The sequence below is a fragment of the Capra hircus genome, chromosome 1 (genome assembly GCF_001704415.2).
Source record: "Capra hircus breed San Clemente chromosome 1, ASM170441v1, whole genome shotgun sequence".
In the NCBI taxonomy this organism is placed as follows: Eukaryota; Metazoa; Chordata; class Mammalia; order Artiodactyla; family Bovidae; genus Capra; species Capra hircus.
In genome coordinates, this window is record NC_030808.1 from 17274544 (window position 1) to 17300153 (window position 25610).

The 25610-nt window shown below is 38.1% G+C and overlaps 1 protein-coding gene across 1 annotated transcript in view; it reads left to right on the plus strand.

Moving 5' to 3' along the window:
• The window catches only part of TMPRSS15 (transmembrane protease, serine 15), a 153631-nt gene that overhangs the window by 122795 nt on the left and 5226 nt on the right, over positions 1-25610 (plus strand). Inside the window, exons 20-23 of the mRNA XM_018051693.1 lie at positions 3006-3055; positions 3214-3388; positions 19328-19509; positions 21219-21314. Of these exons, the coding sequence (XP_017907182.1) occupies positions 3006-3055; positions 3214-3388; positions 19328-19509; positions 21219-21314 (503 nt within the window). The remainder of the gene's footprint in view (positions 1-3005; positions 3056-3213; positions 3389-19327; positions 19510-21218; positions 21315-25610) is intronic.

A 25610-nucleotide genomic window follows, 5' to 3' on the forward strand; every position in this document is an offset into this window, starting at 1 on the left:
TTACAAACATTTAAGGATGAGTTAGGAAACAAGGGAAAAATATTAAATATTTTCATATTAATTATATGCATGTTTAAAATAAGAACTAGGTTATTCTATGCTTATCAACAAAATGGCAGTATCATTGTACATTGATGTCTCTATTGTATGTAGGTTTGTATTATTTGAAAGAGATACCATTTATAGACAGAGATATTTGAAACTTTCAGTATATCAGTAAGCCAAGACATTCTTAATCTCTTTCTTGATTAGCCACGTATACTGGGTTGGCAGGAAATCAGATATATTTGCACTTAGTTAATTTATTAATATATTTATTTGTTTTTTGAAGAGACAGGTTTATTGCCCCATGTAATGTAATGTTTTGAAAATGCTCTTTCACTAGTGGTCATAATAAAAATATAAGAAAAGGAAGAAGATATCAAGGAGGATGATTCTTCTAACTACGGAAGCAACTTGACCTGAAATAACTGGAAATGTAGAATTGCGCTACTTCCAGTCCTGGGCTTCCTTTTTCTTTGTCTGGTAGTCCTAGACATAAGCAAATTTTGATTTTATACATATTGGTTGAGAATGTGTTCTAGATACAAGATGAAGAGTGCTTATCAACACTTTGCCCCTCAGTCGCTCAATCACGTCCAACTCTTTGAGACCCCATGGACTGTAGCCTGCCAGGCTCCCCTGTCCAGGCAAGAATGGAATTTTCCAGGCAAGAATACTGGAGTGGGTTGCTATTTTCTACTCCAGGGAATCTTCCTGACCCAGGGATCAAAACTGCATCTTCTGTATCTCTATTACAGTCTTCATCTCAGTTAAACATTACAATGCTACAGAGGGTATTTCCAGTTCATATAAAACCTCTGTGACTTAGGTAGTACTTCTGTACTCTAAGGTTAAGGAAACAAGCCTGCTGTTGATAAGTGATTTGGACACTTTCACAAAGCTGGAGGCAACATGAGATTTTAAGCCTTCCACTTTCCATTCTACCCTCCTATATTGTGAATGCTCCAAGGCAGCATATTACTTTAAATAGCAGTTTTAGAAAGGAAAAAGAAAGAAACAGGGCCAGTGTTGCTGGGCAAATATAGGAAGAGGATTTAGTTCACTTTGTCAACACAGCAGATACAGACATCCATTTGTATCCCAGTGTTGCCCCACTGGACTGGGAGTAAGACACAGCATCATGGCATTGCCTATTTTCCCATAGAGGGGAATAACCTAGTTCTCACTCCAGGACCGAAGACCAGAACAGTTACTCTATTTTTCTCTAAACTCTCTAAATATACCTAGACAAATGGACTCACTGCTCACTCTGACTGGAAGTGAAGCCTCTTACTGCTCTGTTCTGAGACTACATACGTGCTTGTGTATGATAAGTTTGATTAAGCAAAACACGTGAAGAATGAGGTGCTAGTTCACTTCAATTTTCTGGTTAAGTTAGCCAAAATCTGTTAAGTTAGCCAAAAACTTCTCTGTGGTTGCTGAAAAGAAATCCATCCATTTTATACAAACAACATAACATTAAGTATTGTTCAACACCTAAGAATAGAAACCATTTTGAATATCAGTTTTTATTGATAAGTATGGTAAATGTAGTAAGTTTGGATGAAACAGGACATCATCGTGGAAAATATCTTAAAAACTGCTTATCTCCTAACCCTAGGTGGATAACAGAAGGAGAGTTAACTGAGGCTTCTTCTTTGGGGAATGTTAGATGCATACTGATACATCTACAGAAAGTAAAATTTGCTCAGTCGTGTCCAACTCTTTGCAACCCCATGCACTATATAGTCCATGGAATGCTTTAGGCCAGAATATTGGAGTGGGTAGCCTTTCCCTTCTACAGGGGATAGTCCTAATCCAGGGATCAAACCCAGGTCTCCTGCATTGCAGGTAGATTCTTTACCAACTGAGCTATCAGGGAAGCCATATAGATACATCTATATCTAGATAGATATACCTACATGCACATTGCTTATTAATAAAATATACATTTCCTTATATTTCAATTGAATATGTCTACTCTAAAGAATTTGTCCATTAGACAACATGAATGCCTGTGATCAAATACTTACCATGTATGTTCCAAAAACATTGAATTGCTCTGATTGTATTTATTATCTCACATGGATCTTGGGTCATGTTTCATGTTTTTTGATTTGGTCTTTTCTAAAATTTCAAGCATCTAAACAATGTGCACAAGAGATTGTGTAAATATTTAAATAGAAACTTAAATTACATACATATGTGTGTTTTATTATAAGCGATAGCTACATAGCTGCATCAGGAAAAAGTGTGGGCAAGCTCTTTAATTCCTTGTATTATACTGATCTCTAGTGGTTGGTAAGTATAACATTTTAAAACAATTTTTCTTTTAATTTCTTTAAACGAGAATTCTTGGCTTTGAAATAAGTCGGTGTCCAAATATTTAAACAGGTAGTGAGTTTTTAATTATTTATGCCTGCATTTTATGTGCCTGTTTACACATCTGTCTCCTTTGAAGGTAGGACCTATGATTTATTCATCATTGAATTCTGTGAATAAGTACACAGCCTCACACACAGTGTTGGGCACCAAGGCATATTCTGTGTTATAGAATGATGAAATCCAAGGTTGATTCACAGACGCTAACAGTAGGCATGGTTTATAGAATACTCATTCTGTATAATGCACAATAGTAATTCCATTGCAAACATTTCTTTATTTCTCACAAAACTCCAATAAGGTACTATGCCCCAATCAATGGATATTAAAACTGAGCCTTGGGGATATTGAGCAACTTACCTAAAATCACCTGCGTTGCAGAGTTAAAGGTTCAAACTCAGCTTTATTTGGCTTTCAATTGAAGATTCTTTGCTGTACATTTCAACCTCCCTACATTTTGAGTATGATATATTTAAAAGCCCATTGTACTAAAGAGAAAAAATAGGATAACCTATAATACTATGTTTTGTTATAAATGTTATGTCCACCATTTTTTAAATATAGTTGCTCTTCTATTACAGCCAACAGTGCTTAGAGGATTCACTGATTCTGCTACAATGTAACTATAAATGTAAGTAAATATTTCCTCTTGTTCTCCTTCAAGCCTTCAGTTTAATGTCCTGGAGTCGCTGTCACCTTAAATTATTTTGTAATGGCCCATTCAATTTTCAGGATCAGAGGAAATTCACTGAAACTAACTAGAGGCTGTTTCTTCAATTATCTTAATAGCATGTGGGAAAAAACTGGTGACTCGAGAAGTTAGCCCGAAGATTGTTGGAGGAAATGACTCCAGAGAAGGAGCCTGGCCTTGGGTCGTTGCTCTGTATTTCAATGATCAACAAGTCTGCGGAGCTTCTCTGGTGAGCAGGGACTGGCTGGTGTCGGCCGCCCACTGCGTGTATGGGTAAGTGTGATGTCACTTCCCCAACGAGGTGACCCTGGCAGACCCTGTGCATCCCATTTCAGGCAGCCTCCCCAAATCCTCCCAGCAGGGAAACGTCCCCACTGTTTATAACACTATAAACTGTCCAGTAATTTTCCCATGCAAGTCATGTATAAAAATAAAGTGCAATTAAAACTCATTTTCATTAGAGTCTTACATCAAGTATTATGTTTCCCACATACATAAATATTGAAATTTCCACTTATTCACAAGGTAAGCATTTTTAAAGGTATAAAATGAGCTTTTACCATATAATTTGTGCTGGTTATCAGTCATTTAGAACAATATGTATTGTCATTAAGTCATCAGTGTCAAAAAAAAAAAAAGCATGTATCAACAGATCTGGAGTTACAAACTAAAAAGTGTGCTCTTTGAAATTCATATGTAGGCACCTTGCTGTGAATTAGCTTAAAAAGGTTTCTTTAGTTCTCAAGTCAGATCTGTTTTGATGCTGGTGCTGCTGTTGAGTCGCTTAATTTGTCTCCCACTCTGTGCGACCCTATGGACTGCAGCCTGCCAGGCTCTTCTGTCCGTGGGATTCTCCAAACAAGAATGCTGGAGTAGGTTGACATGCTCTCCTCCAGGGACTCTTCCCAACACAGGGGTAGAACCCAGGTCTCCTGCATTGCAGGCAGATTCTTAAGCGCTAAGCCATCACAGAAGCCCGTTTTGATGCCAACCGTAACTAAAACTTAGAACTAAGAATCAACCATGTCTAATGCTCTTCTTGTAGTATGATTTTACAAAGTACATGTGGAATTCTAGGATTTGTCTTCTCCCTGTAGAGCAGCCATCCTTAGAGCAGTGCCTCAGGAGAAATGAAAGTGGATGGAGGAGGTAGAAAATACACATCAATATTCCTGGGTCCAAGAATGTGTTAATTTCTTCATCTACCTGAAAGATGTCACCTCTTTATGTAATTATACTCCAACATTTCTGAATTAGGTCAGAAAAAGGTAGCTTCCTCATAGATTCCTGAGACCTCACAAGGGTGATTTCCTGCCCCTGATTGAGAAGGAGAGGCCTCCAGGAAATGACCTCAACTGTGAGGGTTAGAATGAGCTGCAAACATCCAGAATCTCTAAGTGAAAAAGTGCCGTGTGTGTGCAGAATGGAGGAGACAACTGCCGTTAATCAGTTAAAAGACTAACTTTGTACAAACACAGACACTGAAAGTTCTTGGATGAATGGAGATAAATCAACCACAAAGGCAGTCAAAATTGTTTGGAAGACACGGAGGCCCAGGGAGAATGAGTATTAATGAATTGAGACTAATATGAAATACCCATTATACCAGAATGAGAGCAATCTCACACCAAGAATGCTGGGAGCCTAGAAGTAAGGACCCTAATTTGTAGTTTGGCCAATTACCTTCATGAGGACTCTCCAAGGTACTGTCTGCTTCTAAAGTTCTCAGAGTCTGTGCATTACACTCTGTATCTGGGTGACAATACTACAGCCTCTCCCATATCTAAACTGCACCCTGACTTTGCTGCTTCTTGATAACTCTATTTTAATCTTTTTTTTTCCTACCATATCATAAAAAAGAACATCTGTAGTAGTCAATTTTCCCATTCCCTGCTAAACAAGACTTCAACCTTTACCTACACATGGTCTATGCATTGGGCATGTCACCAATGGGTGACCTGTATCCTAACTATGTTACAGGTAAAAGGTATCTTTAGCTGGAAATTCAATGTTTTCTGCTGCACCATAGGTAGTTCTTAGTAAGAGATCAATCTCCTGTATTAACGTCAGATTTGGTAAATTCATCCATTCGATATTCTTGCAGAACATATGTTTTCTAAATATCAACCAGGCTTGCTGTGATGTTAATGACATCTTTCAATTATCTGCTTTACAGCTGTACTTATTTTGGGTTAAGGATACCAATAGCATCTTTTGAAACCATGAATACATGAAGGAAATGGAAAAACATTTTCATCTAATATAAACACATGTTCAGTCATACATAAAATGACTTTTCATACAGTTTTAAATCTGAACAAAGGCAAGCAAGTGTAAGCTATAGAATTGTGATGGCTCAGACTTTTCCTCAGCAACTTTGCATTGTTCGCACTCTCCTTAGCCCCTCAGTGGCATTATATCTCATTCTTTTTCAGTTGCCAGGAGTTTTCTTGCTTTCTTATGTATATCTCTAACCATGAAAGTTTCTGATATTATTTCAGAGAGCTTTATCCAAAAAAACTATTCTTATAAATATGCTAATACTGACTCTGATTTTTAAAACTCTACTTATACAGCAAAAAGCTTAATTTCCTAATAAAAAGGAGAACCCAGATCAAGAAACTTACTGAAACTAAACCATACAAATAACCTGTACCTGTGTGCATGTTAAGTCACTTCAGTCGTATCCAGCTGTAGCCCACTAGGCTTCTGGGCTCCTCTGTCCATGGGATTCTCCAGGCAAGAATACTGGAATGGATTGTCATGCCCTCCTCCTGTGGATCTTCTTGACCCAGGAATTAAACACTGATCTCTTATGTCTCTTGCATTGGTGGTGGTGGTTGGGGGGGGGGGGGAGGTGTTATTTACCACTAGGGCCACCTGGGAAGCCTCACACAAATTACTTATGTTTGTACTGCGTGCTTAGTTGCTTCAGCCATGTCTAACTCTGTGCAGCCCTATGGACGGTAGCCCTTTCGGCTGCTCTGTCCATGGGATTCTCCAGGCAAGAATACTGAAGTGGGTAGCAATGCCCTTCTCCAGAGGATCTCTCCGACCCAGGGATCAAACCCACGTTTCTTATGTATCCTGCATTGGCAAGCGGGTTCTTTAACACTAGAGCCACCTGGGAAGCTAGTGACCTGATCTGACCTGACCTCGATGTAAATCTGCTCCAGGAGTTTCCACCTATGGATAGTTAAATGCTTTAATTGAAGAGTTCTTCTCTGTCTACATTTGTACGTTCACACCCCCTTTCCCATCCCTCAGCTCCAGTATTCCTGAATGTCACTAAATTTCCCTGTGCTTGTTCCATTTCTCCTTTACTATTGTGTCTGGTGTTTTTGTTTTTGTTTTTGTTTTTCCAACCTTAAAAGAGATATTTGGAAAGTATGAGCCGATTTTGCTGTGATTTAAAGACAAGGTGGACTTCAACTCAGAGAATAGGATTTTGATCCGACTTACGGTACTGACTGAATGAAGATTACTTATGGTACTGACTAAAGGGGAAGCCCTCTTGTGGCTCAGATGGTAGAGAGTCTGCCTGTAGTGCAGAAGACCCAGGTTTGATCCCTGGGTTGGGAAGACCCCCTGGAAAAGGAAATGGCAACCCACTCCAGTAATCTTGCCTGGAGAATCCCATGGATGTAGGAGCCTGACAGATACAGTTCGTGGACTCGCAAAAAGTTGGGCATGACTGAGAGATTTCACTTTCCCTTTTACTCTTTCAAGGCACTGACCTTGTGTGACTTCAAATCAATCTGTGGGTTTCAGGATCTCATCTGTAGAGTGTCCACAGAATATCTACCTGCTAGGGTGATTGCCAGGGCAAAATTAAGATGCTGCAATGCTTTTGTGAATTAGAGAAATGTGCAACAAAATTTTTATTGTTCCTGATCAGGAAATGTCCTTGGAAGAAGACTCTAAGTCTTACCCATGAAATATTCAGCACATTTATTTTCTACATTTTTTATATTGATATAATTTCAGACATGCCCCCAAATTGCAAATAATAGTACAGAGAACTCCTGTGTACCTTCACTGACATTTACCATTTGTTTACATTTTATGCTATGAAAACTTTCTCATTCTTTCATTCCCTCCACTTTGGAGAAATATTTGTTTTCTGAATCATTTGACAGTGGGTTAAACATGTGCCTCTTTACTCTGTGTTCTTTGGGTTTTTTTTAAAACTAAGAACAAAAATATTTTCCTACATAATCACAGAAAATCATGGAAATTAACATGCATGCAATACAATTATCTAATTAACTAACACAGCATATATTTACTTTTGTCAATTGTCCCAAATATGTTTTTTAGAACATTTGTAGCTTGTATGTTTTCTCCACCCAAGAACCAATTAAGTATAAGGCACTCAATTTGGTTGCAATGTCTCTTTCATCTTTAATCTAAAACAGCCTTTCTGTCAGCCTTACTATCTTTGTCTTTGTCAGTCTTTTTTTCTTGTTTTTGATATCTTTTTAATACAAGCAAGTTATTTTATAGAAAGTCTTTATATTTGGGGAAACCCTTCAAGCTTGCTCCCTTGTTGGTCTTGATATATCCCCATGCTTTGAGAACTTTCTTACTTTCTGGCAAAATAAAATGTTCCAGGTTCATCTTGTACTTTCCCTGCCCTTGCCCTCAAATTAAGCTTTCTATAAGAAACCCCAAATCCATTCAGCAATTTTAGTTCCTTCTACATTTAAAAAATAATATCATCTACAGGCCTATAGCTGCTGGTATGCCCTGATTCTAGACCCTCTCAGTGGGCATATCTCTATACTCTCACAGCTCTATAAATATGAACTCAAAATGGAACAATTCAAATAAAACACAATAGAATACATTTCGGTCTTTTCTCCTTCCATATTTGTAACTCATCTCCAATTATGACAAAGCTTATTTATGCTGTCTACAAAATAAATATGGATTTGCTCAAGCTTAGAATGGAAAAGTAGTTTGAAAATTGTGAACCATAGCACTGTCTAAAGCAACCAGAGTTTAACATTGCTTTCATTTTTTCCCACTGACATATGCAAAATGCCTAATCTTAAATGTCCAATTTGATTAGTTTTAAAAATGCATATGTCTGTGTGACCACACTCTCATCAAGACATAAAACATTTCCACCACCTGGGAATTCCTCTCTTACCGCTTCCTAGTCATCACCATCCTTGAAGGAGACCCCAGAAGGGACCACTGTTCAGTCTGGGTGAGTCACTCATTTATAATTTACAGTATGGATCACATCTATTGAATAGACATCTATTCATGATGAAATTCCTGGAGGAGGAAATGCACCCCACTCCAATATTTTTGCTGGGAAAATCCCATGAACAGAGAAGCCTGGTGGACTACAATCTGCGGAGTCACAAAGAGTTGGACACAATTGAGCGACTGAGCACAATAATGAAATTATCATTGACAAGAAGGCTCTTGTCAATCTTCCATTCTTTAATTTGCTCGTCAGAGACAATCAAATGCACCATATGGATTACCTCATTTCTCATTAAAACAACTTATTGAAACAGGTGTTAACATTTCTGAAATAGATGATTTCATAACCAGGTGTTTTGGTGTATGACAAGAAATACACACTACTATTTATGCTTTATTTAGTGCTAATTTAATTTAACTTATAGTGATAATAAAACTCTGAAGACCAACTTTTTAAACAGTATTGACTACAGTGAGCAATAGTCATTCAGTCGTGTCCGGCTCTTTGTGACCCTATGGACTGGAGCCTGCCAGGCTCCTCTGTCCATGGAAATCTCCTGGCAAAAATACTGGAGTGGGTTGACATTTCCTTTTTCAGAGAAACTTCCTGACCCAGGGATTGAACTCACGTCTCCTGGATTGCAGGCAGATTCTTTACCATCTGAGCCACCAACATTAATTAATTAATTGATACTGCAATTACAGTTTAAAATTTGGATTCTTTTTAATGCCTCAGATAGATCTAGGACACAGAATCTACCCAAATATAATGTTTTAAAAATTATTTCATTTCTACTTAAACATACTCTAAAAAAATATTGTGGGTTTTTATTTAGTTTATTATTTAGTTTCTCTATCTACCTATTCTTATGGTTTTATGAGATGAGCTAATAATAAATTATCTCCTTCAGGTTGCAGAAATCCTGTTACACTTTTTCAAGATTTTAGTAATTTTTACAGATCAAAAAAAAAATGAATAGTATTTTCCTAAGCTAGTAGGGATGTCAAGATTAGTGACTTATTGGGTTTTGGTTATGGCATGGATCTTGATTCCTTTTCTAAGAGATGCCAATTTCCAATCTGTTGTCATCTACTTAAAGTCACCTTTGGCCCATATCATATAACTCATTTCCTTCATAGTATTCTATCAGCACTACTTTTAATAACATACTTTTATTAACAGGTAACTTATTATTAGTCCACTCAGAAGTTTTATTTCCTAAATGTTTCAGCATCTGATCTCTGAAGCTACTTCTACTTTGAGAATGAATTCTTCATCTTGGATGGCATTACTGTGTGCTCTCTTCCCTTATTTATTTTGTGTAATCACATGTGCTGATATGGCTTGATCTGCACCTCGTCTCTCTACCTGGCTGATATGTGTAACCACTGGTTGTGCTCAATCTTTCTGACTCCTGGATTGCATCGTTTTTCATGTAGTGCTTCAGTCGTTTTTTTGTTCTGCTTTTGGCTTCGCTGAGTCTTCATCGAGGTGTGTGAGTTCTCTATTGTGGCCCACAGGCTTAGTTTTGGGCTCCTAGTTCCCTGACCAGGGGTGTAACTTGTGTCCCCTGCGTTGGAAGGAAGATTCATAACCACTGGACCACTAGGGAAGTCCCAGGGAACACTTGCCTATGCCAAGCGCTGTTCTAAGTTTTAGGGATAATAATGTTCACAGACCAACAAAGTTTTTGCCTGAATGATGCTAATATTACAGGGTAGGGAAGAAAACAGAAACACTGAGAAACCTTTCTACCACTGTTAATCAGGAAGTGATTGACGGTGGGGTAGGAACAAGATATGAGATGTAAGCAAGACCATATCCTAGGCCCTGCGGAGGACTCAATTGACTCCGGTAAGTGGGACGTGAGACTGTTTGGAAGGCGGAAGAGTGACCTTGTCTTGTCAGGTATCTGTGTAGAGATTCCACTGCTGAGGGGAGCAAGGATAAAGTTGGGAGAACCAGTCAGAAAGAAACAATGGTGGCTCTAAGATTATGTTAGAGAAAGCTGGACAAATGTCTGGATCTTATTAATACGCTCAGATGCTGAGAGTCTTCTAAAGTTGCTAGTGATCTCAGAAAGTGAAGAGGAACTGAAGAACTTCTTGATAAGGGTGAAAGAAGAGAGTGAAAAAGTTGGCTTGAAACTCAACATTAAAAAAAAACAACAAAAAAACTAATATCATGGCATCCAGTCCCATCACTTCATGGTAAATAAAAAGGGAAAAACAAGAGGCAGCGACAGATTTTATTTTCTTGGGCTCCAAAATCACTGCAGACAGTGACTGAAGCCACAAAATTAAAAGATGCTTGCTCCTTGGATAGAGAGCTATGACAAACCTAGATAGCATTTTAAAATGCAGAGACATCACTCTTGAGAGTCCCTCAGACAGCAGAGATCAAACCAGTCAGTCCTAAAGGAAGTCAACTGTGAATATTCATTGGAAGGACTGATGCTGAAACTGAAGCTCCAATAGTTTGGTCACCTGATGGGAAAAGTCGACTCATTAGACAAGACCATGATGCTGGAAAAAGTGAAGTTGCTTAGTCATGTCTGACTCTTTGCGACCACATGAACTGTAGCCTACCAGGTTCCTCCGTCCATGGGATTTTCCAGGCAAGAATACTGGAGTGGGTTGCCATTTCCTTCTCCAGGAGATCTTTCTGACCCAGGGATCAAACCTGGGTCTCCTGCATTGCAGGCAGACGCTTTACCATCTGAGCCACCAGCAGATGCTAGGAAAGAATGAAAGTAAAAGGAGATGTGGGCAGCACATGATGCGATGGTTGGATAGCATCACCAACTTAATGAATATGAATTTGAGCAGACTCTGGAAATAGTGAAGGTCAGGGGAACCTAGCGTGCTGCAGTTCAAGGGGTCAAAAAGACATGACTTAGTGACCAAACTACAACAACAGATAGAAAAGGAGAAGAATAAAGGGTTTGTCTTTAAGCAATAAGATGAGTGTTGATATCATTTATTGAGATGATGAAAATGAGAAGAAACAGGATTGGAAAGGGAGTAAAAGTTCTGATGTTTCGTGTATTAAATTTGAAACTTCCTTCCAGAATCCAGGCTTCGCAGGTGTGCTAGTGGTAAAGTACCTGCCTGCCAAAGCAAGAGACACAAGAGACATGGGTATTTCTGGTATTTAAAGTCATGGCATTGGATAAGATCATCACTGAAACTAATGTTAATGAAGAAAAGAAGGCAGAAAGCAAATTCTAGAGTATTCTAATATCTAAATTTTTGAGAAGAAAAGAGCTGGGAAAGAGAAACTGAGGAAGAGTAGAGTGTAAAATAAGAGGAAAATCTCAAATCTGTGGATAGTCCTGGGAATCAAGTGAAGAAATGCACTCAAAGATGATTTCTTAAGTTTCCAGATATAATCCTTGTTGTTGTTCAGTTGCTAAGTCATCTCTGACTCTTTGCGATCCCATGGACTATAGGCTACCAGGCTCCTCTGTCCATGGGATTCTCCAGGCAAGAATACTGGAAGGGGTTGCTACTTCCTTCTCCAGGGGATCTTCCTGACCCAGGGACTGAACCCACATCTTCTGCATTGCAGGTATATTCTTTAACACAAAGCCACCTGGGAAGCCCAGGAGTAATCCACCAGATCAAATAGTGCTGAGGATTGTTTGGCTTAATCTTTGTTCCCTGTACTTATTTCTCTTTTCACACTTAAACACATAGATGCATAACTTTATTTTAAAAACGTCAGTTCAGTTCAGTTCAGTTGCTCAGTCGTGTCCGACTCTTTGGGACCCGATGAATCGCAGCACGCCAAGCCTCACTGTCCATCACCAACTCCCAGAGTTCACTCATACTCACGTCCATCAAGTCGGTGATGCCATCCAGCCATCTCATCCCCTGTCATCCCCTTTTCTTCCTGCCCCCAATCCCTCCCAGCATCAGAGTCTTTTCCAATGAGTCAACTCTTCTCATGAGGTGACCAAAGTACTGGAGTTTCAGCTTTAGCATCATTCCTTCCAAAGAACACCCAAGGCTGATCTCCCTTACACTTAACAGATGAAATAAAAATTCCCATATGTATGAAACTCTTTCCTATTCATGAGAAAGGATAATAATGGAACACAACCTTCCTGTCAACCTGCCTTTACAATACATCTGCCTTTTTACACACTTAGCTTTTTTCTTTTGAGTTTCTTTGTGGATTCATGGCCCTTTATTAAAAATGTATTTTATTAACTAGAATAATTATTGTGATTACTGAAGGAGAAGCTCTATACAGTGAACAAAAACAAGACCAGGAGCTGACTGTGGCTCAGATAATGAACTCCTTATTACCAAATTTAGACTTAAATGGAAGAAAGTAGGGAAACTGCTAGACCATTCAGGTATGACCTAAATCAAATCCCTTATGATTATAGGGTGGAAATGAGAAATAGATTTAAGGGCCTAGATCTGATAGAGTGCCTGATGAACTATGGAATGAGGTTCATGACATTGTACAGGAGACAGGGATCAAGACCATCCCCATGGAAAAGAAATGCAAAAAAGCAAAATGGCTGTCTGGGGAGGCCTTACAAATAGCTCTGAAAAGAAGAGAGGTGAAAAACAAAGGAGAAAAGGAAAGATATAAGCATCTGAATGCTGAGTTTCAAAGAATAGCAAGAAGAGATAAGAAAGCCTTCTTCAGCGATCAATGCAAAGAAATAAAGGAAAAGAACAGAATGGGAAAGACTAGAGATCTCTTCAAGAAAATTAGAGACACCAAGGGAACATTTCATGCAAAGACAGGCTCAATAAAGGACAGAAATGGTAGGGACCTAACAGAAGCAGGAGATATTAAGAAGAGGTGGCAAGAATACACAGAAGAACTGTACAAAAAAGATCTTCATGACCCAGATAATCACGATGGTGTGATCACTCATCTAGAGCCAGACATCTTGGAATGTGAAGTCAAGTGGGCCTTAGAAAGAATCACTATGAAAAGCCAGTGGAGGTGATGGAATTCCAGTTGAGCTATTTCAAATCTTGAAAGATGATGCTGTGAAAGTGCTGCACTCAATATGCCAGCAGATTTGGAAAACTCAGCAATGGCCACAGGACTGGAGAATGTCAGTTTTCATTCCAATCCCAAAGAAAGGCAATGCCCAAAAATGCTCAAACTACCACACAATTGCACTCATCTCACACTCTAGTAAAGTAATGCTCAAAATTCTTCAAGCCAGGCTTCAGCAATACGTGAACCGTGAACTTCCAGATGTTCAAACTGGTTTTAGAAAAAGCAGAGGAACCAGAGATCAAATTGCCAACATCCGCTGGATCATGGACAAAGCAAGAGAGTTCCAGAAAAACATCTATTTCTGCTTTATTGACTATGCCAAAGCCTTTGACTGTGTGGATCACAATAAGCTGTGGAAAATTCTGCAATAGATAGGAATACCAGACCACCTGACCTGCCTCTTGAGAAATCTGTATGCAGGTCAGGAAGCAACAGTTAGAAGTGGACATGGAACAACAGACTGGTTCCAAATAGGAAAAGGAGTGCATCAAGGCTGTATAGTGTCACCCTGCTTATATAACTTCTATGCAGAGTACATCATGAGAAACGCTGGACTGGAAGAAACACAAGCTGGAATCAAGATTGCCGGGAGAAATATCAATAACCTCAAATATGCAAATAACACCACCCTTATGGCAGAAAGTGAAGAAAAACTAAAAAGCCTCTTGATGAAAGTGAAAGTGGAGAGTGAAAAAGTTGGCTTAAAGCTCAACATTCAGAAAACGAAGATCATGGCATCTGGTCACATCACCCTCATGGGAAATAGATGGGGAAACAGTGGAAACAGTGTCAGACTTTATTTTTGGGGGGCTCCCAAATCACTGCAGATGGTGATTGCAGCCATGAAATTAAAAGATGCTTACTCCTTGGAAGAAAAGTTATGACCAACCTAGACAGCATATTCAAAGGCAGAGACATTACTTTGCCAAATAAGGTCCGTCTAGTCAAGGCTATGGTTTTTCCTGTGGTCATGTATGGATGTGAGAGTTGGACTGTGAAGAAGGCTGAGCACCTAAGAATTGATGCTTTTGAACTGTGGTGTTGGAGAAGACTCTTGAGAATCCCTTGGACTACAAGGAGATCCAGCCAGTCCATTCTGAAGGAGATCAGCCCTGGGATTTCTTTGGAAGGAATGATGCTAAAGCTGAAACTCCAGTACTTTGGTGACCTCATGCGAAGAGTTGCCTCATTGGAAAAGACTCTGATGCTGAGAGGGATTGGGGGCAGGAGGAGAAGGGGACGACAGAGGATGAGATGGTTGGGTAGCATCACTGACTCGATGGACGTGAGTCTGAATGAATTCCAGCAGTTGGTGATGGACAGTGAGGCCTGGCGTGCTGTGATTCATGGGGTCGCAAAGAGTCAGACACGTCTGAGCGACTGAACTGAACTGATATGATACTAAAATTGTTAAAGCTAGCCAGTGTTATCCCATTTAACCTGGCTCCTTAGTTCTTTTAAAATTACCTCTGATACTCTTGAAAACTTTCTTGCTCTCTGACAACTGTAGCACATTTCAGTGGCATTTCAATTCTTTCTTGCCTTTGAAAATTGAAGTTGGCAATTCCATTAGGAATTCTTTTCCATTCATGGAGAATGATAATAGAGACTAAAAGTTCTGTAAACATATTGTTGGGTTGGCAGTGGGCAAACTTGCTGAGGTTGATTTATGCCACCATTAGTAATGGGAAAATATTAAAAAATTCAGTTTATAGTGTGCGTTCTCATTGATCTTTTTTTTTCCTTTTACTATATTGTGCTGCTCTATGATAATTATGTTACCATGTTTACTTCCTACCACAATGAAAATCCCATTTACAAATGGACATTCTTTATTTTTTATAAGGATTTTTATAGATCAGATGACTATTTATATTTCCTTTTGACCATGTCAAGTGGCATATGGGATCTTAGTTCCCCAACCAGGGACAGAACTCATCTCCCTGCAGTGGAAGTGCGGATCCCTAACCACTGACCACCAGGGATGTCCCCTGGTCATTCTTATGTTTAGATTAGTGAAGGTATATACATCCCAGGACAAAGCAACAAACAGTGGACAGTATTAGGTCATCCCACCCAGGGCAGCATTTCTGAAGCACCTACTATATGCCATGAGGTGCACAGTCTTTGAAGTTGCAGATGTCAGGAACACACACCTTTGTATTTCATTTCAACCTGTGCCTTTCTTTCCCTCGCTACTGAGAAAAACACTTTGCTTGATCAAAGCAGATAAATATGAAATGTAGCAGAAATTCAGACCACTCGCCCTAACTAAAAATACCCTATTTCTACATCTTTAGATTCTGCTGGATTGGGTCTGCCTATCCAATGGGGTTATATACTATTCCCATCCCAACCTGTCTTCTGTCCTATAGCTTTTCTTTGCTGTATGAGATTACAGATGCTTTAAGACAAAAATATTTTTGAAATATAACAAGTCCTCTTTCTTCATCTGTAGTGATTCCTCTGAAGATTTTCTTCCCCCATCTCTTGGCTCTGGATGAATGGAAAAGCTAGGAAGGATTCGTATTGCTCGATATACCAATAGTAATTATAAAGTACAGATTCTTGAGTCCCATGCCAACCTTCTAATTTAGAATTTCTAGAGATAGAATGTAGGAACCTGAATTTTTAGTAGATTTCTCCATTCATTCATAAGATTTAAGTACCATTGGTTATGACTTCTGTATTTTCAGTTCTTTGTGCTCAGAGAAAAGGATGTAGTCATTTTACTGTGCTTGTGCTAATGTGGGGCTCATGCTGGGGGAAGTTAGTTACATAGACACAGAAAGTTATGCAGACAGGACATGAGAGAGGTGTGCAAATGACACATGTTGGAGAGATATTTCTTATCCATAGTGCTGCTTACAGATGGTGGAAAAATAAAAATATGGAAGAGAGGCTCTATTCATTGTAGCACAATAATAATTTCAGAAATCATCAAGAATTATGTCAAAATAACATTGCTGAAAGCCACATTAGACAAGAAGATGAAAACATGCATGTTTAATCTTAATAGTTTGTTGTTTGTGTGGCTTTTCTATTTGAAATACCAAAATAATGAGAGAAAATGGTGATTGCTAAACTTTGCATTACCTACAAGTTCTCTCATTTCAATAGTTCTCAGATAGAGTACGGTACATACAAAAGAGATAATTTGGGAATTTAGCTACTAAACTGCATTTTATCCGAGCTGCATTGTTTTATCAATTTAAATTGATAGCAAATAAATTGAATATACCACTGAGAACTCTTATGTATTTTTTCTGAATATAAAAGATGTAGAAACACTTAAGGAGACAATCATTTTTTTAAGTAAATGTACTCAACTTCAAAATGAAATCTATAAGATGGGGTCATACTTTGTTTGAGCGAATGTTAATAGTTATTATTGAAATATTATGCCATTAATATAGTGTTATAGTATAATAATTAGTATACCAATTATACCAATTAATAATACTTTATTATCATTCTTAATAAAGTCAATAATCTATTAAATGAATAACATTTCAGTATTTATAAGTGATTTGATTATGAGTTACTTAATTATAAATAGTAAATTTAATAATTTATTGATAATAAGTGAACAAAAGTAATAATTTATCATTACTAAATAATACTTACTATAAATGATTAGTATGTATAATTTAATATATAAATAATAATATAATGCATTGATTATATAAACTATAATGCAAGATACAATATATATAAATAATATAATTAAATGCAAAGTAGGAAAATAGTGCGGCAATTTTAAGATGCATTTTTTGTAAATATGTAAATTAAATGCTGAGTAAAAATACATACAACTTTTTCAGAGGAGTAATTTAAGAGACATACACAAAGTAATGAATAAATGGGTAAAAACATAACAGATGGACTTGAAATAACTTCATGCCCTTTATGTATTTACATATATTTGTAGGTGACTTGAATTCTAATATTTGAAGTACCATGTTAAACTGGGCATTTGTGACCACAGAGAATTGAATGACTAGTTCTGCTATATTGCAGTTATTGGAAATTTCACTTCATTGTGAATATGGCTCAGTTGGCTTAATACCAGTTTTCCAATGGTAATTTCTTGGCATGAAGATGTTGCCAACCAACAGCACATTGAGGAATTTCTGTACACTTTCCAATTCTAATACAATCTCCAATTTAATCTGCCTATATATAATACAAATGTTATCCTTTACCAGTACATTATCAGTAGTCAACACTGTGTATGAAAATTTATGAGTTCATTATGTGAGGAAACTGCTCAAGCTCATGTATTACCTTATAAATATAATAGGTTTTATTGTTTATGTGACCTCTGTGAATTCAGTGATCCCCTAAACAGGAGGTGCTCCTTTCATTGTTACCATAGCTACTGTGGTTGCTGGAAGAAGCCTTGGACCAAGAGGTGGTCTCCACACTGGAATGTGATCTATAGCAGTTGTTCTAAACCTTACCATCAACACAGAGATTTAATTTTTAAATGAATATTTAAAAATGCCTCTCTCCATCCCAGACTCATTAAATCAGAGATAGGGAAGGGAGAGCAGTGTTATTTAAAAGTGCAACAGGTTATTCTAATGGGAAACATAAGTTAAAAAACCGCAATCTAGTTCAGTTCAGGCGCTCGCTCAGTCATGTCCAACTCTTTGAGACCACATGGACTGCAGCACTCCAGGCTTCCCTGTCTATCACCAATCCAGAGTTTGCTCAAACTCATGTCCATCGAGTTGGTTATACCATCCAACCATCTCATCCTCTATCGTCCCTTTTCCCCTGGCTTCAATCTTTCCCAGCATCATGGTCTTTTCCAAGGAGTCAGATCTTCGCATCAGGTGGCCAAAGTATTAGAGCTTCAGCTTCAACATCAGTCCTTCCAATGAACACCCAGGACTGATCACCTTTAGGACATAGGTGTTTGATCTCCTTGCTCTCCAAGGGACTCTCAAGAGTCTTCTCCAACACCACAGTTCAAAAGCATCAATCCTTCAGCACTCAGATTTCTTTAAGGTCCAAATCTCACATCCATACATGATTATTAGAAAGACCATACCTTTGCTGCTGCTAAGTCGCTTCAGTCGTGTCCGACTCTGTGTGACCCCATAGATGGCAGCCCATCAGGCCCCCCGTCCCTGAGATTCTCCAGGCAAGAACACTGGAGTGGGTTGCCATGTCCTTCTCCAATGCATGAAAGTGAAAAGTGAAAGTGAAATTGCTCAGTCGTGTCAGACTCTTAGCGACCCCATGGACTGCAGCCTACCAGGCTCCTCCATCCATGGGATTTTCCAGGCAGCAGTACTGGAGTGGGGTGCCACTGCCTTCTCCAATACCTTTGACTAGAGGGACGTTTTTCTGCTTTTTAATATGCTGTCTAGGTTGGTCACAGCTTTTCTTCCAAGGAGCAAGCCTCTTTTAAATTTCATGGCTACGGTCACCACCTGCAGTGATTTTGGAGCCCCCAAAAATAGTCTCTCACTGTTTCCATTGTTTCCCCATCCATTTGCTGTGAAGTGATGGCACTGGATGCAATAATCTTAGCTTTTTGAATGTTAAGTTTAAAGCCAGCTTTTTCACTCTCCTCTTTCACTTTCATCAAGAGGCTCTTCAGTTCCTCTTCACCTTCTGCCATAGGGTGGTGTCATCTGAATATCTGAGGTTATTGTTATTTCTCCCAGCAACCTGGATTCCAGCTTGTGCTTCATCCAGCCCAGCATTTTGCATGATGTACTCTGCATGTAAGTTAAATAAGCAGGATGACAATATACAGCCATGATGTACTCCTTCCCCAATTTGGAAATTAAAGGAAATATTTTTAAAGAAGAATTCCTCAGAGAAGTGCAAGATTACCTGAGGATAGGAACAAGTGGTTCTGAAATATCTACTGTTATTTCTCTAGAGTCTAACTGTGGTGGATGGGAAATTTCTTATTCTTTTGTTTTCATAATCTTTAGGAGAAATTTAGAGCCGTCGAAGTGGAAAGCAGTGCTAGGCCTGTATATGGCATCAAATCTGACTTCTCCTCAGATAGAAACTAGGTTGATTGACCAAATTGTCATCAACCCACACTACAATAAACGGAGAAAGGACAGTGACATCACCATGATGCATCTTGAATTGAAAGTGAATTACACAGGTAAGAGAAATCAGCTTTAGTCATCTCATCTGACCAAACTAATTCAAAATCATATTTGAAATATTATCACTACCAGTGCATTAATAGTCCATAAAAGTTGGATAATTTGTTAAAGACATCATTATAATTTAAATGGAATTGGGGAATGGAGAGAAACATTAAATTACCTTCATCAAGGTGCTTAAATCCAGCTTTCTGGAAAATTGACCAGTAAAATAAAACTCTCAGAGCCCTGTATAACAGTCAACTCCAAGGAGCAACCCAGAGAAAATAGGTCATGCTCTACTGCACGCCACCTCTCTTTCTCATGGAAAAGAAAGGTAGGTTCACCTGCTACAAATTCTGGGATAGGACAAAGCGAGATGAGCATGTGTTCAAAGAGCAAAGGAAGTGAGAATGGCTATCGGGGTGTGTGTGTGTGTGTGTGTGTGTGTGTGTGTGTGTGTGTGTGTCTGTGCTCAGTCATGTCTGACTCTTTGTGACCCCATAAACTGTAGCCCACCAGGCTCCTGTGTCCATGGACTTTTCCAGGCAAGAGAACTGGATTATGTTGCCATTTCCTCTTCCAGGGGATTTTCCTGACTCAGGGGTCAAAGCCACGTCTCTTCTGTCTCTTGCACTGGCAGGTAGGCTCTTTACCACCCTGCCACATTCAAAAAGAGAGTCAGTAATATTAACGAAATGGCAGACGGAGGGCTTCCTCCAAATATGTACATAAGGTACAAGAAATCACCTGAGAGAGTAAACCTTATCCTGAAGGGCTCTACTGAGCTCCAACCTTTACTCTGAAGACTTTCCAGTCCCCACTCAGGAGAAAGTGTTGGAATTCCTGTGCTTCTAAGAAATTTGGTCTCCGTGTGTAGGAGTATGTGTGAGTTACTCAGTGTGTATAACTCTTTGTGACTCCATGGACTTTAGCCTGCAGGCTCCTCTGTCCATAGGATTCTGCAGGCAAGAATACTGGAGTGGGTTGCCATTTCCTTCTCCAGGGGATCTTCCCCACCGGTCTCCTGTATTACAGTGGATTCTTTACCATCTGAGCCACCAGGGAAGCCCCCACATGTAGGAGAGCACTTCTCAAAGGCACCTGTTTGCTGCAGTTGGTTGTATTAGCCTATCCTTTTATTTACTTTTGCGTCTGACCTGTGTTTTACATGTCTTGGATGCTGAATAAATGTTAGGAGGCTTGAAAATTGTTGGAGGAGGGCTTCAAAAGTCAGAAACCTGTGCTAATGCCTCCAAAGTACCCTGTAAAACAATCACCTAAGACCCTTTTTAATGTGGGGATAATTGGGGAAAAGAAAAATCCCCCATAGAACATTTGCCCAAATTTCTCTTAATTAACCCTGAAAAAACAGCCTTACCAAGATTTTCACAGAACTGGCACCACATTCTATTAAGTACCATGATGATCTGAAAATCAAATGTATATGACTAATTCCAGAACTAAGATGTGTACATTGCAGCAGAGTAGTTGAGACAATGTGGAGCATCCTAAGAGGCCGCCAGTGGCACCTAATCCACTTTCAAAGAAGTGCTGCTCGGCAATGCTTCTTTCCCTTACGATTGATGTCTAAACCATGCCCAGGCAGCATAAAATGAAAACACAAGTGGTTTTTTTTGGATGAAATGTTGAAAAGGATTGATTTTTTAAACTTTTGGAAATGCATGTGTATTTGTTCTTATTTTGTTTTCTTTCATATTTCTAGATTATATACAGCCTATTTGTTTACCAGAAGAAAATCAAGTTTTTTCCCCAGGAAGAATTTGTTCTATTGCTGGCTGGGGGACACTTGCATATCAAGGTAAATTGTCAGACTCAAAAGAAAATATAAAAGCTTGCTACTGCTCTACCCTGTGACTATTTTAAAAAGACTCATATTATAACACTTTTCTGCAATGTCTCTTAAAAGCGCTGTCAGGCTTATATTCATATGTTCTGTATTTGTATAGTTAAAAATTGTATTTCCAAACTGCACGTGCCATATTATAAAACAATAATTATTATAAGAGGGAAATACAAGCATCCCCCAAGCTCAATATCTAATATTAATATTAATATTATAAACTATCTGATGAAAGGATATACTCACAGAAGTGAATACAGCCAAAAGTTACAAAAATGTATTTTTGTAAAGCATATGGATGAAGTCTCATCAGAAGCCAAATTATTTTCTTTTTAATTAATTTTTTTATTGAAGGATAGTTGCTTTACAGAATTTTGTTGTTTTCTGTCAAATCTCAACATGACTCAGCCATAGGTATGCATATATCCCCTCCCTTTTAAAGCTCCCTCCCATCTCCCTCCCTATCCCACCTCTCTAGGTTGATACAGAGCCCCTGTTTGAGTTTCCTGAGCCAACTGTAAATTCCTGTCGACTATTTTACATATGGTGATGTAAGTCTCCACATTACTCTCTCCATACATCTCACCCTCTCTCTCCTCTCTCCTTATCCATAAGTCTGTTCTCTATGTCTGTTTCTCCATTGCTGCCCTGTAAATAAGTTCTTCAGTACCATTCTTCTAGATTCCATATATATGTGTTAGAATATGATATTTATCTCTCTCTTTCTGACTCGCTTCACTCTATATAATAGTCTCTAGGTTTATCCACCTCATCAGAACTGACTCAAATGTGTTCCTTTTTATGGCTGAGTAATACTCCATTGTGTATATGTACCACAACTTCTTTATCCATTCATCTGTCGATGGACATCTCGGTTGCTTCCATGTTCTAGCTATTGTGAATAGTGCTGCAGTGAACAATGGGATACATATGTCTTTTTCAGTTTTGGTTACCTCAGGATATATGCCTAGGAGTGGGATTGCTGGGTCATATGGTGGTTTTATTACTAGTCTTTTAAGTAATCTTCATACTGTCTTCCATAGTGGCTGTATCAATTTACATTCCCACCAACAGTGCAAGAGTGTTCCCTTTTCTCCACACCCTCTCCAGCATTTATTGTTTGTAGACTTTTTGATGATGGCCATTCTGACCAGTGTGAGGTGATATCTCATTGTAGTTTTGATTTGCATTTCTCAAATAATGAGCGATGTTGAGCATCTTTTCACATGTTTGTTAGCCATCTATATGTCTTCTTTGGAAAAGTGTCTGTTTAGGTCTTTTTTCCACTTTTTGACTGGGTTGTTTGTTTTTCTGGCATTGAGTTGTATGAGCTGCTTGTATATTTTGGAAATTAATCCTTTGTCAGTTGTTTCATTTGCTATTATTTTCTCCCATTCTGAGGGCTGTCTTTTCACCATGCTTATAGTTCCCTTTGCTGTGCAAAAACTTTTAAGTTTAATCGGGTCCCACTTGTTTACTTTTGTTTTAATTTCCATTACTCAAGGTGGTGGGTCAGAGAGGATCTTGCTTTGATATATGTCATCAAGTGTTCTACCTATGTTTTCCTCTAAGAGTTTTATAGTTTCTGGTCTTACATTTAGGTCTTTAATCCATTTTGAGTTTATCTTTGTGTATGGTGTTAAAAAGCATTCTAATGTCATTCATTAACATGCAGCTGTCCAGTTTTACCAGCACCATTTATTGAAGATGCTGTCTTTGCCCTATTGTATATTCTTGCCTCCTTTGTCAAAAATAAGATACCCATGGTGCATGGGTGTATTTCTGGGCTTTCTATCTTGAGAAGACAAGTTATTAACTACTACTTTTCCCAAAGCAATGAAAGTATTTGTATTAAGCATAGAAATTACATAATTTATATTACATAAATTATCATATGTGTTTGCATAATAAATCCTATAAATTAATCATATAAATGTAAAGATGAGTAAAAAATTCTTTTCAACATGCTGATTCCACCTATTGACAAGAAGACTCAGATATGGCATGAATGATACACTGAATACTATAAATTAATAAACCATTGGCTCACTAGCATCTTTTGATAACATGCTTTCCAAACAAAGAAAACATGCCCATATTAAAAATAATCAAGCATTTAAAAATAAAAAGCATTCTAATACTTCATACCCCATAAATGTAACCGCAAGTTTCATTGGTTTCAAAATTCCTCATGAGAGTTAACTCCATGTAGGAAAATTTGACCACTCGTTCATAGCTAAGCAAAAAGTTAAAGAACTATTGTCAGGTGGAAAAACCTGGTCTCTAGAATCACAACAGATCATTGTCATCTTAAGCAAAAATCCTAATTGCATTTAAGATGAAAACACACAAAATCTTGTGGAGAAGAGCAGGTCCCCAAAGCAAAAGATGCAAGCTAAAATATCCTTACTTCATGTAGGAGAGAGTATAAAATATGAGTCAAATCATTGCCTGATGGTTCCAACAAAGGTTCTCTACTGCAATTATGTTATGTAGCTGAAATGCTTTGCTTCTGCTGCCCGGAAAGTATATTGAAGTCAAAGACTGTTTATTATTCTATTTCCTCCATTTGAAAAATGTCATGACTTATTAACTTTGAAATCTGAAGAGTAAAAATGATTCTTAGATATTTTTTCTATCAGACTTCAAGCTAAAAGACATTTATGACTACAATGTACTCTTTAAAAACAAATTATCTACTAACAAAATTTAAGACTTCATTGCATAAGAAATTATTTTTTTAAGAGTTGAGTAAACTTGTTCAGATTTGCTTATTGTTACTAAAGATATGCATTTAATTGATTTAAGAAAAGACTCCGGGAGTGGTATGGAGCCAAGAAAAAAAATCTGCATCTGAGATCAATTTCACTTAGAAATAAACAAATCATATTCAAATACTTCCTGGGTGCTGGCAATTTTAACGAATTTTATGAACTTTGTCTTAGGGTTTCCATCTATTTCTAAAATCCCAGTTTTTCCCCTTTGAGTGTAATATACTAATTAATTTTCTAAGAAGATTATGAACATATTGCTTACAAAAAAAAGAAATAAGTATTTAGTTGATTAAATCAAGGCAACTAGTAATATTAAAATAACTTCACCAACATTTTTGTGTAGATTTTTTCTGTGTGAACATGTGTATTTTCAATTGTCTTCTTGATAACTCATGTTGACAAGTATTAACTGTAAGATCACTGCTCAAATTTTTTTTAACTTTTAAAAAAGTTTTATCATATAGCCAACCAATTTTTTTTTTATTTCTTGACAAGCAGCAAAATTGTCTTTGATTTTTATCGTAAAACTAAGTCTACCAGGCCATACTCAATCTTCATAGAATAAATGACAGTGAGATGCTGAAAGTTCTCCTCCATCGTAACCTCTATAATTCACTTTTTAAAGTCCATTGTCAAACTTTAAAAGTCATCCAGCCTCTGAAGTCACTGGCACCAGTTGGAATCAGTTCCCAAATACATGTTCACTGTCATACTGATGCCTTGAAATTGACCATGGTTGGAGTGCTTATAACAGGCACATTGACAGACGATACATACTGCGGCTTTGTCTTCATTTCTTGAAAACCAGTTATTGAACATTTACAAACATACCACTGGGTTATTTATACATTGCTTTGCACCTAAATCACACACACACACACACACACACACACACACGCATGTGTGTTTCTCATCTTTTAGTGTGGCAATGAAACGTAACTGGAAATGAGGTCACACCAACACTGGCTGTCACATGCGCTGGCTGATTTTCAACTTTCTGCCTCTCTTGAGAAACCAAATAGAATTGCTAATTATTGGAAAGTGCTTATCATGTACCTTTTCTAGGGCACTAGACACCTGCTTTTTTCACATCCCTCTTAGGATTGGTGCTTCGGTAAACAAGGATTCATGCTTTCAGTGGATGAGTCATTTTATAAAAAGCATGGAAGTATGGAAGTATGATCTGCTACTCAATGCCTCCTTTCTCTCTGCCTGCACGTGGATGACAAGCTGATTGCCCTGAGACCAGGGCACAGTTCCTCTGAGCTTTGTCTCTTGCTAAGTTCGCACCTGTTTGCTCACAAAGGAGCTGAATACCATCATAAAGGAGCACCTATTCAGGTGGCAGATGAAAAGCACTTCTGGATTTCTGAGCCTTTGCTAATTTTCACGAATGAAGCTTTTTGTGTTGGTGGGCTTTTTTCCCCCATGAACCATGTGGTCACCGCTTGAAATTACTGAAAATACCCAAAGACTGTTT